We start from the raw sequence: 14,756 nt of genomic DNA on the forward strand, positions 1-14,756 counted from the left end.
TGTGCAGGGCATCAAGCATTTGTGCTCAGAGCTCCTGGAAATAAACGAGGCGTCGCAGGAAGACTTCCAAAGAAATGTTCATCTAACATACCTCTCTTTCCTCAGGTATACCGCAGCATCATTCATCAATCACCAGTTAACTTATCAAGTTATTCTTTGCATCAAGAATAATATGTAGTATTGGTTATGCATGGCGGCCAGATTGTTCCAAGAAGCTGGCGATCTCGAGAAAGATGTCGACCATCTCAAACGGCAAGCCATGGCACAGAGGAGCCTCATCCAACAGCTCACAGACAACATCTACTCCTCCTCAATGGTACCGGACAATTCAGCAATCGATCCATTCGAACTCGATGTCTGCTCACCTACCACCGTCGATCCATTGGACGTTCTCCTGTCCGAGCACAGGATGGAGGAAGCCCTGGAACTCCTTGAAACGGAAGGGCGAGCGCTAGAGCAACTGCACAGCGACGACGCCCGGGTGATCGCGTCGAGCATGTCCGCGCTGTCGGCCCGGCGAGCCAGAGTCGCCGACCGCTTCGCCTCCCTCGCCGACAGCCCGCGGACGCCACCGCGACGCGAGCTCCTCCGGGCGCTCTCCGGCCTCTGCAAGCTCGGGGACTCCCAACGGGCCAACCACCTCCTCTTCAAGTTCTACCGCTCGGACGCCCTCCGGCGCGTCGACGAGCTGAGGTGCTCGTCGTCGTCACACAGGAACTACATCAAGGAGCTGGCGTGCACGGTGTTCTCCTCCGTGCTCGAGGCGTCGAGGAGCTTCGTGGCCCTTCACGGGAGGCAGCAACCGTCGCCCGAGCTGAGCCGGTGGGCAAGGGAAGAGATCGAGGACTTCATCGCCGCGTTCCGCGAGTACGTCGGGTCCATATCAGAAGCCGGGTCGGGCGACGGGCTGGCACTGGCGACCGAGGCCGCCAACTGTGCCGTCTCCTACTCTTCCATGCTTAGAACCGTCGTCCCGGAGGAAGACATCTTGGCGTTGATCCGGCCTTGCATGGAGAAGGTGCTCGCGACGTACACCAAGCATCTGAAGAAGGTCGTCAGGCTGCTGGTTTCCTCCGACGCGTGGGTGCTGGGGAAGTTCCTCATGTCAGGAATCCTACGGAGAAGAACACCATCCCCTGTACCAGCAAACGGTGGAGAAACCGAGCACTGCCTGCTCACGGCCAGCGGAAGGAAATTCGCCACATTGATGCAGGAGGTCGTAGAGGACGTATCCCCATTGCTGCGTCTTGGGATGAAGAGTTCAGTTCTGCACCTCCTGTCCGGGTTGTTCAGAGAATACACGCACTCCGTCCTAGCCGTGGATGTAGTTGACCAGCAGCAGCAGTACATGTGGCAGCTCTCCTTCCTCATCAACTGCACCACGCTGGTCTCCTTGTTCCCCATCATCGCCCACGGCATCTTCATGAGCAACAACAACCAAACATCGTCGAATCAGGCCGCGCAGACCGAACTCGACGGTCTGACCCTGTTCATCAAGGAAGCGTCCGGCCAAGTATGGGCACAGTTCTGCCAGCAGTTCATACGAGACACCATGTCCAGTCTGCAGGACAGATCAAGGACAGATGATGTACAAGGCGGCACAATGCCTTGCTCTGCATTCCAGGTGGTGTTCCTACGGTTGAGGCGATTGAGTGATCTGTATGGTGTCATCTTAGCCGGCAAGGATGGAACCATGAGAAAGCTGCTGCAGCAGCTGATGGAGGCCATCATTATCTGGCTTCACAGCAATCTAGATACGTGGATCTTCCATCACGCGCAGAACAATCTTCCCAAGGACACACTTCTTCACCAGGTCAGTTAAGCCAACTGGGTGCTGCTTTGGTTTGGTATCCATTTAGACATTAGCAGCTCTGTCTCAGGGATAATGTGCTCTTACTGTATTGTATATATATGCAGATCCAGTTAGATGTTAATTTTCTGCTACAAGTTGCACAGTTTTGTGGTTTTTCCTCCGACAGTATCAGAACCTCTGCACTGGACTTGCTTAGCAAAGCAGAAGAGAAGGTGTCATCTTTGGAACAGAGTATGAGCAGGTAAGATTAAATCAGAGCTTGATTTCCTAATTCTGTGCTGCCAATCTAGAGAAATTAATACATGATTTTTTATATTTAACTATTTCTACTATGTATGCAGTAGTGGTGCCATCCATGAGGAGGCATCGGCTAGTGATGCCGCCAAACGAGCGGTCCAAGTACTAACAGGGGATGGAGTAAATAGTTCCAGTTCACAAGAAGATGTTGCTAACAGTGAAGAGGATGTGTTGAAAGCTGGAGAAGTTAGCATGACGACGAGTACTCAAGAAAGCGATGAGGAGATCGACACCAGAACCGATGACAGTGTCGCGGGTTCAGGTCAGAGCGATACACCTGAAGTATGGAGCAGTGAACATGCCGGTTCTCGTGCCCTGGGTGACTCCGGCGGTGATGGGAAGTCCTCAGATGAGTTTGTGAGCATTGAGGATGACGGTGGTGCAGCTGAAGGCGGCACCGAAGATGTCGTGTCGCCAGGGAGTCCAATAGGGACAATCGTCCTTGATTCAGAGAAGAATAAGTTGCTGGTGGACAACATACCCATAGACGTCCATGGTGATAGCCTGAACGGGTTAGGAGGTTCAGGCGCTGCCATGGAAGCAACTCCATGTGATCCACAAGAAGATGAAGATGAAGATGATGATGATGATGAGAGTGCCTTGCCGGAATTTTTGCAGGACAAGATGAACCCTATCCCTGTGATCAGTGACCAAAGTGGTACGGACACGACGAGTGTGAGCTCTGCGGAAATGGAAAGCGGTGATCAACACTCTGATCCAGGAAGCGTCAGCAGCGGCGGCCATGGCTGGAGGCGTCGTACAGGTGCACCTGCTGCGGCCAAGGGCGATGGCGGTATCAGGAAAAGGAGGGAAGGCCTGAGCAGAAACAGCAGGCCAAGATGGCGGCAGTGAAGGAATTTCAAGAGAAAAAAGAGTTGGCAGTGAAGGAAGCCCCCATTTGCATTCAGAACTTGTTCAAAACATATACACAGATGATTTATCGGGAAAATACCCATTATCTAGTACCATTGCATTTCATAAATACGTGGACGCAGATAAACATGATATATATGTATGCTGCTACTCCGTAGAGAATACATCATCTATCCATCCATCCAGTTTGAACTGAAAAGTTAACTGAACTCAGTGTTGCTTCAAGTAGTTGCTCCGTCTCCAGAACAGAAAACTAGTATACATGAATATGCATCTCCAACTCCAAGGAAGGATAGAAGAGTAGTCGATAATTCCCTTGTGCTAGTAGAGAAGAAGATAAGAGGGGAAGGGGGAGTCAGGCAAGGAATCCGAGCTTCTCTCCGTTCTTCTTGGCGAGCCGGATCAATCCCTGCCTCTGCTTCGGGTCGGCGCCGATGGTCTTGCAGAACTCGGTGATCACCTGTTTGATTTTGGTATTAAGCTTCCATGCCAGGTCACCAATGCTTGCTATTAAGCTGGGTAGCAGTGAAACTCAAGAAGGAAGATGTACCTGGGAGTGCAGCGCGATGGCCTTCCCCCTGAGCTGGTTGAAGCGCTTGCGTCCAACGATGTTGCGCGTCACAACCACCAGGGGCGCGAAGATGCCCTTGCCCTCGTTTACGTTGCCCATCCTCGTGGGTGTCCGAAGAGGCCGTGCCGACCGGGGCCGCATCGACACCGACGACATGGCCAGGTGGTCATCACCGGACACAGAGCTCGACCATGTCGGAAGAGCTTGAAGCCCGGATGACACAGACGCAGCCATCCTTCCCCTTCTGTGATGTGCTGTGCTGCTCTGTGCTGTGCAGAGTGGGAGAGAATGAGCAAGAACGAGAGGAGACGAGGAAGAGAGGAGGGATGTGGTGGAGACGGAGCCAAGCCAAGACGATGACGGACCGCTGCTGGCCAGCCAAAGCCAAGGCAGCCTCTCTCTCTAGACTCTAGTCTCTACTGGCTGCCTCCAGTTGTAAGGAGATGAGGAGTTCCTGGGCAGGAACGCAGGGCCTATGCCGTGCCACCACGTCCTCATCCCTTGGCCTTTTCCCCCATTTCTCCGCCACGTCATCCTTAAGTCGATTCAACCAAGCCCGGATAGTGACTGTGAGAGCATCTCCACTCGTCCCCCGAGGAGGCCCCCGGCGAGCGTTTTTTCCATCCGGACGGCGAAATTCGGCCCAGTCGCGTCCCCGGTTCCTCGTTTTCGTCCGGATTTGGGCCTAAATTCATCCGGCGATCCCACGCCCCCCCGGCCCCCGGGGAGCTCTCGGGGACTCCGGACGAGTGAAAAGCGGGGAAGGGCCCGATCCGCTCGGTGACTCGACGCACGAACCCCACCGCCACGTCGCTCAAAATCTCCCCCACCCCTCGTATCTCTCTCGCCGCCGGCACCACCCCGGCGGCTTGTTGCCCGATTGCGCCGCCACTCCTTCCCCACCTGCCTATATTCCGCCGTGTTTGGACGACGGCCTATCCGGCTCGCTCTTCCGCCGCCCGTTTTCCGGCCCTGCTGATCGTCGTCGCTCGCGGCTCGGGTTGCCTCGACCACGCCCGTCGGTGTTCGTCCATTTGCCTCGCCGGCCATGGACTCGGACGAAGAGGAGGAGCAGATGTTCGTCGAGCTTATGCAAGAAGAGATGGCGGCAGCCGCCCAAGACGACGAGCACATGATGATCCTTGGTTGCTTGGCAAGCATGTACGCCGGACCGGCAACTCGTCGGCGTGGTGGGTCGGCACGAGGTCGCCGGAAGTGCAAGCCGAGACAGCGAATGGAGGGCTACCGCATGTTGTACGCCGACTACTTCGCCGACAATCCATTGCACGGTGAGAGTGTTTTCCGGCGTCGTTTCGGGATGAGCGAAAGCTATTTACGCAAATTGTGTATGCCATCGCCACTTTGATCCCTACTTCGGATGCAAGGCGGATTGCACTCGGTTTGGTTGGATTTTCGTCACCGCGGAAGTGCACAGTGGCTATGAGGATGCTCGGCGTATGGAGCTCCCGGTGATACTGCAGATGACTATCTTCGGATGGCGGAGTCCACCACCCTTGATTGTTTCTACCGGTTCTGCAGGGCCGTCATAGCGTTGTTCGGGGACTATTACTTGAGATCACCCACTCGTCGAAGACACTCGGAGGATCCTTGCAACAAATGAAGCTAGAGGTTTTCCAGGGATGCTTGGAAGCATTGACTCGCATGCATTGGCAATGGAAGAACTGTCCGTTTGCGTGGCGAGGAATGTACAAGGGTCACAAAAAGGCTGCACTCGTGATACTTGAAGCAGTGGCTACCCATGATCTTTGGATTTGGCACTCTTTCTTTGGTATGCCTCGGATCCAACAATGACATCAACGTCCTAAACTGCTCCCCGGTCTTTTCCAAGCTTGTTGAGGGTCATGCTCCCCCGGTGGACTATGTGATCAATGGTCGGCACTACAACAAAGGATACTACCTTGCAGACGGTATCTATCCAAAGTGGGCAACATTTGTGAAGACGATCTCCAACCCTAGCACCCCCAAACTTTGCGAGTTTGTCAAGAAACAAGAAGCTTGCCGAAAAGACGTCGAGCGAGCATTTGGTGTCCTACAGCGAGAGATTTGTCGTCGTCCGGTTCCCCGCTATGACTTGGTCCAAAGATCGGATGTGGGAGGTGATGAACCGCTCGTGTGTGCCTACACAACATGATTATTGAAGATGAGCGAAAGCATCCGGTTCCTCCGGCTGAGCAAGAAGCACCATATGAGAGAGAGGGTCCTCTTGCACGACCTAATCACCAGGTGCCTCCATCATGGGCCGCCTTCATTGCTATGCGACAGGAGATTCGAGACTCTACAATGCACCGACTGCTGCAAGATGATCCGGTGGAGCACATATGGAGGCTCCGAGGCAACGCCAACGCCGACGCCAACTAGTCCGTCTTAATTTGTTTGAAAAATTGTGAAATTTGTGTGCTTCATTTGTTTCGAGCACTTGTTAAACATTGTACTCGTTATCGCCGAATTTGTTTCAGCAATTTTCGTCCTCTTGTTTGCCGAACTTGTTAAATTTTATGTTGAATTTGTTTGAAATATGTCAAATGGTCGAGGTTGGGGGTTTCCTGCCGGGGGACGGCTGGAACTTCGGCGCTCCCCACGCCAAATCTTCATCCAATCCGGACGAAAATTTCGCCGGATTTGGGCGTGGGGAGCGCCAACGAGTGGGGATGCTCTGAGGTAGAGTGCCAATTGGTCCAGGAACCAGCGACCCTCCACCGAAAGCAAAACCAACTGTGAACACCACAGGTGACAGCTAGAGAAAACTAAAACTGGGACAAGATGCAGATGCAGAATCAGGTCTCAGTTCAACTAGAGAAGAAGTTTGCACATAAGTTTGCAATAGTAGTAGGTAGGTAGGTAACAAAGGTTGCACATAAATTTTAACACTTTCCTAGCATGGTCTTGCCGGACTGACAACAGTAGCACGCACTTGCTCTGCAGATCATCGCTTCACCCCCAGCCCCAAAATATGACCAGCAATCTTAGCAGCTCCTGCTGCTGCTGCAGTAAACGGTACCAGACACAGGCATCTATCTACACAACCATCGAAGACAACCAAACTACCTCCTGCTGCTTCTGCCAGCAAAAGTCATCTTCTTCACCTCCTCTTGACCCAGCCACTCCCTAGTTCCGACTTGCAGCTGCTCTGGCCCTCTTCCCTGCAAACAACATCGTCCATATGTATCACGTGATTCCAAGCGCCTGAAAATTAAGTGACCACCCAGCCACCAAATATATTCCGAGTGTTAAGCAGTAAATGAAGGGCGACATACTTGAATTCTTACGATCGCGGCAGTACTGACTTCCACACATGCAACGGAATGCCCGATCGGTGCTATCAGTAGCATCAAAGTCGATGCCATAGTCCTGGAATCAGAATTCAGAGCAATGGTTACTCGCAACAAAAATATATAAATCTCTGACAAGGCGAATCTTCTTATTTCCTTTCAGCTATATACTTGGAGAATTTGATGTTTCGAGTGCTGATCAACAGGCTACCAGTAACATTACTTTTTATCTAGTAAGGCATGTGAAATAAGGCCCCTGAAACATCAACTACTTTACGTGAACAAAGATTTAAGCAAAACTGATTGGTTAAACCGTTGAATTTGGTGACCACCTCTAATGATGGGGTCAGCTACTCATGTTTCCTCGTGAAACAAGCTACTTACATTGTACCGGGATGAAAACTTCAGCAGTGTATCATCATTAAGGGTATCACCAAATGGTGACAGCCTGTTTTTATGCACTAGTGTTGAAAAAAATGACACAAACACTTACCCATGTTAACTCCTCAGAAGCCTCGACTTTCTTGGCGGTGAACAATGCAAGCTGCGTTAAGAGGGAGGGGAACATCAGTTTAGTCAATGAACCTAGCTACAAAAAAATCTCCCTTGACAAAGAAATCAGTGTCTATTGCCAAAAAAAACACTTACATGATAATAGCGATGATCAGGAGTCTCAACTTCAACCGGGATGAGAACTAAATTTGCATCATGGCATCTATATGGCAGAGCATTAGTATCGGATGCAAATTAGGTACAGATCTATATGAATACACAAGGTTGCCAGGTTAATAAACAAATAAGTGAGAAAACAATCGGCTACCTGTGGTTGACAAATCGCCCAACATTTCCATAAAATGTCGGGTCGATGCATAGAGCTTCCTCATCTCTTGGTGCCCCTTCAGGACCCCAACTTGCGTCAAGGAGCAGTTGATGCAAATGCTTGCCATTTTTGGCGTTCTCAACGATTCTTCCATGTAGCTCAGAACTTGTTAGTATCTCTCCAACATACTCGCAGATGAAAGCCCCTTTCGGCAGCCCATCCTGTGTGCGTAGCCCCCAGCCCTTCCCTTCACTTGTGAAAAACACCTGAATCATGGAATAAGGATAAGCTCATCTCCATGCTACAAGGAAGAAACCTAAGTGAAGGGAAGAAAATGAAAGATCTACTTGCTAGTATTCACAAGAAACGTATTAACATGTAAATAAATGAAGGTATGCTAGTGACCACTTCTCCAAGTGTACAATGACGGTAAACAAACTACTGATGTATAATATTACCTGCAGATTGCATGTTATCCCCCGCTGAACCACACGGTTTCCGCATTGCATATCACAGCCACATTTACTCCAGCACTCTTTAATGAATCTTCTGGCAAGATGACCTTTGCATGGATCTGGTGAGGCCTCAGTCTTGTATCTTTCAATAGGGCAAGCTTCACAGTAGAACTTGTTATGTTTTTCTGGGAACTGATTAACAGCAATACACTCGTCAATGAATGATGTCCTAAGCAGGCCCTCCGGTGTATATGCAAAGTCATCTGCAGTTGATCTTGCACAGGCACATGGAAATGGTGCTAATAAGCAGTTGCCTGAACAACCTGCACAGCAATTATCACCACCAATCCGTGCAAGTGAGGTGTTGACATAAGCACTTTGGAAGACGAGATTCTTTCTGATGTAGTAAAACAATGGCGGGCAGCTCTCATCAGTGAAGTCATTTTTTATGGGTATTCTAACCCGTTCTTCTCCCTTTGAAATGTCAGCAACGTCATGGAGTGGCCTTTGTTCAGAAGGTAACTCGGACTCATAAGGAACAACCCAATTCTGAAAGCTGGGTCCTGAGGATTCAGGTGCTGATGATCCTGGGAAAACAATACCATTAGCAGCACGCTGACACGCAAGCGGCTTCACAAAAGGAGCCACAGCCTCTTCTTGCGAGCTGCCACCATTGCTTTGAACTTTAGAAAGCGCAGCACCATACTCTGCAACATGTTGGCATACCTCATTCATCATTTTGCCAATTGAAAAATCAGGAGGAAGGGTCTTATATGAGCGGAGACATCTATCCTCGATCATTTTGAAGACCTCGTCCAAATTAATGCAGACCTCTGAAGGGTCAAACTTGCATTTCAATGACATCTTCACCTCACCCATAGTGGATGAAGCTACATCAAATTCGACAGAAGGTTCCTGCTGATTATTATTTTGAACAGTAGATCCCACCCCATTCTTGACGGCATGTTGGCTGCTGTCCAGATTTTGATTGTGGTTAACTATGCTAACTCTAGCATCAGCGCCAGAAGTCAACATGTCCCTTGTTTTACCATATTTAATTAGCATGTTCTTCCCACCTATTGAAGTTTTTATTAAGCAAATACAGTAGGTCAAATCAGAACGAGAACATTGCCAACAGAAATTCATAGCAAATTGAGATTGATCATCAGAATTGCATATCCTCACAACTACTATTAAAAGCATGAGTTGAGGTTGACCCAAAATATCCTGATTGTCAAACCACCCGGATTCAATGATCTGCATTAATTACATCCTTAACAGAGCACGACGCCTCTAATCACAACAAATCCCCTCGTATGACCCCTCGCACGTTCCTATGCTAGATGCAGCCACCCACTCTCACGCCGTCCCAGTGCCACAGTTTCCCCTCCCTCCCTCCCTCCCTTCCCAGCGTCGCTGCTGCACCGAGGTACCAGCCGAACCGCCCACTCCCTCCCACTAGTGCCGATGCCGCCACGCCTTATCCCCCTCTCTCTGAGTGTGTGTGCCGCTGCAGTGCCCACTCCTCTCTCGCTCCCAGGTCCCCGTGTTGCTGCCCTGGTAAGGCCCCAGACGACCGACCGCAACCTCAGTCGACGCTGTTTGTGTTATGCATACATAAGCTGCGGTCGGAGGGGAAGAACCTGCAGCGACAGCTTGGTATTATGCAGCAGTGACACGGCTCAATTTGCATGTTGGTAGAGGTGACTATGAGACGAGCAACACTTTCCAGTGCTTCAGTTTATAAGAAAGAAATTTCAAAACCATAACATCATTTGGATAAGAGTATTTCAGTACAACTGCTCTGATTCTTATTTACGTGCTCTTCATTTGTACAGAGTTTGTCGGAGACAGAAGGTGTTGTTGATCATTTGTTAATTTGGCTTAGGAGCATTGTGAGCTTTAGTTAGCATTCTGATTCATGGATAGTCTATGACGTATATATGGATAACATACATGTATAAAGGATGGAAGCTAGGAAGCATGTGGCATAAATGGTGAATAAGTCTATGATGCTAGGAACTAACAAGTTCGTGTTTATTGAGGTCAATCTGACTGGCAAGCGAAAGAGGAAACAAGATATATGGATGTTGTGATCGTTTTATTCTTGGCTCTCAGATCAACTGAATATATGATGTCCACTTATCAGCTACAAACTTGTGATTTGATGACTATGTACTTCCTCTTTATTTCCGCTTGCTTGCCACAGTTGAGTTCGACACTTTATTAACTGGTGATATTAATGGGGGTACTGCTACATTGTTGTTAAAAAAGGTAGTTAAAACTGGATCCAGTTTTAATATGTAAAAATAGAGCTACTATTATATCCAGCTAAATTAATATTAACAGTCCCTGGGTCTCTCCCTAAAAAAGACACTCAAACTCCTTAGATAAATAATGAATTGCTTCGTTGAATCCACAGAACCGTTTTCGTATTCTATTTTTTCAATGATTTCAAAAAATTTAGTTTTAGCTATATACTCACTACATGCATTGCTTCGCTAAAATATACTGCAATAGAGTATTAGTCAACACGTGCACTGCATGTACATGATTACTAATCCAAAAAAGGGAAGAAACCGAGTAAGCAAAGGGAAGCAATTTGGTAGTATCAAGGAAAGTTGGTTTGATTTCCAGAACATACAAACATTTGATGTGTGAAATACAGTTTCATCTATAACTAAAGCAAAACTTACACAAAAGCATGAGTACCTCTAGCATGTTCTTTAAAAAGCAAACACTTCTAGAATTGGGAGTATTGGCTATAATGGTGAGACAAGGCAAGAAGAAATTGTGAGACTGGCAAACGAAAGAGGAAACAAGAGATATGGATGTTGTGCTCGTTTTATTCTTGGTTCTCAGATCAACTGAATATATGATTTCCACATATCAGCTACAAACTTGTGATTTGATGGCTATGTACTTCCTCTTCTATTTCCACTTGCTTGCCACAGTTGAGCTCGACACTTTATTAACCGGCGACATTAATGGGGGTACTATGCGACATTGTTGTTAAAAAAAGTTGCTAAAACTGGATCCAGTTTTAATATGTAAAAATAGAGCAACTATTATATCCAGCTAAATTAAACACTCACTGGGTCTCTCCCTAAAAAAAGACACTCAAACTCCTTTGAAAATAATTAATTGCTTCGCTGAATCCATGGAACCGTTTTCGTGTTCTATTTATTTAATGATTTCAAACTTTTCAGTTTTAGTTACTCACTGCGTGCATTGCTTTGCTAAAATGTACAAACTTGTGATTTGATGACTACGTACTTCCTCTTTATTTCCGCTTGCTTGGCACAGTTGGGTTCGACAATTTATTAACTAGCGACATTAATGGGGGTGCTGCGACATTGTTGTTAAAAAGGTTGCTAAAACTGGATCCAGCTTTAATATGTAAAAATAGAGGTACTATTATATCCAGCTAAATTAAACAGTCCCTGGGCCTCTCCCTAAAAAAAGACACTCAAACTCCTTTGAAAATAATTAATTGCTTCGCTGAATCCATGGAACCGTTTTCGTGTTCTATTTTCTCAATGATTTCAAACTTTTCAGTTTTAGTTATACTCACTGCGTGCATTGCTTTCCTAAAATGTACTATTGTAATAGAGTATTAGTCAACACGTGCACTGTATGTACATGATTACTAGTCCAAAAAAGGGAAGAAAGCGAGCAAGCAAGCAAAGGCAAGCAATTTGGTAGTAGCAAGGAAAGTCGGTTTGATTTCCAGAACATACAAACATTTGATGTGTGAAATATAATTTCAACTATAACTAAAGCAAAACTTACACAAAATCATGAGTACCTCCAGCATGTTCTTTAAAAAGCGAACACTTCTAGAATTGGGAGTATTGTTGGCTATAATGGTGAGACGAGTCAAGAAGAAAATGTATACCTCCGATGTTGAGACGCTTGTCAACAGAAGCAGCTCGAACATCAAATTCAGATTCAGGCTTGGACTCTTCTAAGAGGAGAACACCTTGGGGACTTTCAAGCAGCAAATCTTTATCCTTACTGCGGGTGACACGAGCAGAAGGTTCTCCATGGCCACCAGATTGGTGCACTGCTGGCAAAGCCATAATTGCTTGACTGGCGGGTTGCAGCGCCCGTCCATGAACACGATCAGCCGAGCTCATTCTGGGTCTCTTGATGAGGGAGCTTTCATTGTCACTGACATCTACGTCATACCGACTAGCAGAAGCAGAAGAGTGAGGGTGTTGGTACTCTTGCCTGGCCCATGTTGAGCTGTGAGGCCCAGAATCCTCATTCGTCCCCCGATGCGAGAGAGCAACCGGATCCTCATCCACCCCCTGATGCAATCAAGAAATTGTGAAGTCTCAGAATCAAGCAGTAGTTAAGGTGGGTGGTACGCAAAACTGAAAGGAGGCATTTGTACGTACCTGAGAGGTTGTTGCGGGCATCGGTTCGTTGCTTGCGTCCTCGAGCATGGCATCGATGAGGATGCGGTAGTTGTCCTCCTCAATTGGTTCCCAGTTGTCGTCAAAGAGCTTGAAGAGGCGCTTGACAACCTTGCCGACCTTCGTCTTGGTGAAGCCGAGAGCCTTCATGGCATTCCAGGCCTTAAGGCCCCTCTCCTTGTTGGAACTCATGGCCTTCAGTGAAGAGATTCAGGGGTCACTCCTAGTCAGTCTCACTGCTAATGCTGCAAAGGGCAGGAAGAAGAAAGAGTAAGTTGAGGACACAGGAGCAAACCATCCTAATACAAAAGTAGATGTATTTGTGAGTAAGCCGCACATTATTATTGTTTGTAGATTCACGGGGTGGCCTGGCCGTGGCCTCCCCGGTTCCATTACAAGAATGAAACCAGCAGCTCGAACAGGTTCAAAATACAGCGGGTTTGCACAAAATACAAATCTAGCTCCGCTAGAGGGTCCGTCCGCAAACCAAGAAACTGGCTAAGCTCCGCGGAGTTTCCTCCGAACCGAAACATCCCAGCGCAGCGGTAGATGATAATAAGCTGCGCATTAACTGTAGGTTCCGTTTGGGAAACCCTAGACAAAGAGGAAAAATGCCCGATTTTGCATCGGCTCGGGGGGGTGGATACTGGAAACCCTAATCTTTGAAGGGAAGTGATCCCACTCGGCATCAGATTGTACCAAAAAAAGAATCATCCAGAGAGGGAAGGGGGAGGGGGAATGCGCCTAAAGAGGGAAGGTAGAAACTTTGATTCCTAGAAAGAGGATCGTCGCCACGTACCTGCACGCGCGGAGGAAGGGGATGGTATCAGCGGATGGTACGGTCCATTGTCGACTGGCGCGAGGTCGGGGTGGCCGGGGTTTTCGAGGTGGAGTCCGGAGGAAGACGAAACCAGCGGAGGGAGGCGACGCGTCGGCGGTGCGGTGCGACTGCCGTGACTGGCTGCTGACTGACTGACACTAGTACTGCCACGACATGGGCCTGGGAATCAAGTTGGGCCTCCGTGGGCCCATGGAAAGCCCAGTAACCTCGCCAGTCCAATAAAAGGCCGTTCTGGAAGGGAAATGGACGGGAAGCAAACCCTAGCTCGGTCATCGCAGCTCGACTCCACAACCGAATCCTCCACTCCAGATCAAAGCCATGGCGTCGTCCTCCTCTGCTGTGAGCAAGCGCGGCGGCGGCGGCGACTCGGGAGGCGTGCTGGCCGCGATCTCGCGGTCGGCGGTGGCGCAGCACGGGCGCGACGCGGCGGCGGTGGCGGGCAAGCTGCTGCGGAGCACGGGCAAGGCGGCGTGGATCGCCGGGACCACCTTCCTGGTGCTGGTGGTGCCGCTCATCATCGAGATGGACCGCGAGCAGCAGATGGTCGACCTCGACCTCCAGCAGCAGGCGCTCCTCGGCGCGCCGCCCACGCCGTCCCTCGCCAAATAAACTCCGTCCTCTCCTTCTCCGTCGGCTCCGAATGGTTTCTTCCGTCTCCGTCTCCGTCGGGTTCTTTTCGTGTTATTATCATCATAAAGTTGTCGAGGATTTTATCACTAGCCTGTGTTATTGAGAAGAAAGAGTTTGTGGTATGATGTGTGCTATGCTAAACTGCTTCTGCTTGGTACTATCTGAATATCTCGAGGTTGTCTTGTCTTGAACTATGCTGCAGCATTTTGTGGTGTCTATTAGAGATTTAGTGATGCATTTCATTCATTCCTTCGGATCTGATTCTAGGCCGATCAGATGCTTGTTATTAGCTATGGAATGTGCCATCTGATTCAAGGCCGATCAGATGCTTGCTACTACTCTGTTATCTGTATCATATCAACCAGGATTGCCAGGTTAGGAAGCTAGGGATCATCCTTGAAATTGATTCTCGTAGGCAAACACTCCAGATGGCAGACAGCAGCTCTGTTGCGGAGGAATGGTGGAAAGCTGGTAGCTTTGGTCTGGATTAGAATGGTGAGATGGGAACAGAGCGGCAAATGCGAGCAGATGAAGAGAATGTTAGGCTGGGAAGGAGGCAGTTGGTCTTATTCTTTAGATAGCACGGCGTTAGTGAAGTTAGAATGGCGGTGCAGATGTCTGTAAAAAATATCGAGATAGTGTTTGCATCGCAACAATATTAAACTGCATGCTGTACTGTATGTAATTTCATATCAAAATGTGATGCCCACATCAAGTTGCAAAAAATACAAAATCTGTTCAAGAA

General features: G+C 48.7%; 3 protein-coding genes across 5 annotated transcripts; 1 reads left to right on the forward strand and 2 right to left on the reverse strand.

Moving 5' to 3' along the window:
* Nucleotides 1–3,046: 3,046 nt before the first annotated feature.
* Nucleotides 3,047–3,956, reverse strand: LOC124665397 (protein PROTON GRADIENT REGULATION 5, chloroplastic-like). The gene is made up of 2 exons (XM_047202845.1): nucleotides 3,534–3,956; nucleotides 3,047–3,443 (listed from the first exon to the last, which is right to left on the reverse strand). The coding sequence occupies exons 1-2, from the start codon at nucleotides 3,786–3,788 to the stop codon at nucleotides 3,339–3,341; spliced, it is 360 nt and encodes a 119-aa protein (XP_047058801.1). The 5' UTR covers nucleotides 3,789–3,956; the 3' UTR covers nucleotides 3,047–3,338.
* A 2,463-nt stretch (nucleotides 3,957–6,419) lies between these two features.
* Nucleotides 6,420–13,449, reverse strand: LOC124681268 (histone-lysine N-methyltransferase SUVR4-like). 3 transcript variants are annotated; one of them, XM_047216218.1, is made up of 9 exons: nucleotides 13,340–13,449; nucleotides 12,523–12,785; nucleotides 12,018–12,432; nucleotides 8,123–8,706; nucleotides 7,665–7,930; nucleotides 7,493–7,559; nucleotides 7,338–7,388; nucleotides 6,830–6,923; nucleotides 6,420–6,715 (listed from the first exon to the last, which is right to left on the reverse strand). In XM_047216218.1, exons 2-9 carry the CDS (start codon nucleotides 12,730–12,732, stop codon nucleotides 6,681–6,683), a joined length of 1,722 nt encoding a protein of 573 aa, XP_047072174.1. In that variant the 5' UTR covers nucleotides 12,733–12,785; nucleotides 13,340–13,449; the 3' UTR covers nucleotides 6,420–6,680. The 3 variants fall into 3 exon arrangements, with proteins under 3 accessions (XP_047072174.1, XP_047072169.1, XP_047072161.1); XM_047216213.1 differs by having other exon boundaries at nucleotides 8,123–8,826; XM_047216205.1 differs by having other exon boundaries at nucleotides 8,123–9,195.
* A 250-nt stretch (nucleotides 13,450–13,699) lies between these two features.
* On the forward strand, nucleotides 13,700–14,205 carry LOC124651006 (mitochondrial import receptor subunit TOM9-2-like). The gene has a single exon (XM_047190188.1). It carries the CDS (start codon nucleotides 13,700–13,702, stop codon nucleotides 13,988–13,990), a length of 291 nt encoding a protein of 96 aa, XP_047046144.1. The 3' UTR covers nucleotides 13,991–14,205.
* The last annotated feature ends 551 nt before the right edge of the window (nucleotides 14,206–14,756 follow it).

The sequence above is a fragment of the Lolium rigidum genome, chromosome 1 (genome assembly GCF_022539505.1).
Source record: "Lolium rigidum isolate FL_2022 chromosome 1, APGP_CSIRO_Lrig_0.1, whole genome shotgun sequence".
In the NCBI taxonomy this organism is placed as follows: domain Eukaryota; kingdom Viridiplantae; phylum Streptophyta; class Magnoliopsida; order Poales; family Poaceae; genus Lolium; species Lolium rigidum.

Coding starts and splice junctions, on each gene's coding strand:
- LOC124665397 (XM_047202845.1), bottom strand. CDS start 3,788: ATGGCTGCGTCTGTGTCATCCGGGCTTCAAGCTCTTCCGACATGGTCG. Junction 3,444..3,533: donor CCATCGCGCTGCACTCCCAG/GTACATCTTCCT, acceptor AAAATCAAACAG/GTGATCACCGAGTTCTGCAA.
- LOC124681268 (XM_047216205.1), bottom strand. CDS start 12,732: ATGAGTTCCAACAAGGAGAGGGGCCTTAAGGCCTGGAATGCCATGAAG. Junction 7,931..8,122: donor GGATAACATGCAATCTGCAG/GTAATATTATAC, acceptor TCCATGATTCAG/GTGTTTTTCACAAGTGAAGG. Junction 7,389..7,492: donor CTGATCATCGCTATTATCAT/GTAAGTGTTTTT, acceptor CTCTTAACGCAG/CTTGCATTGTTCACCGCCAA.
- LOC124651006 (XM_047190188.1), top strand. CDS start 13,700: ATGGCGTCGTCCTCCTCTGCTGTGAGCAAGCGCGGCGGCGGCGGCGAC.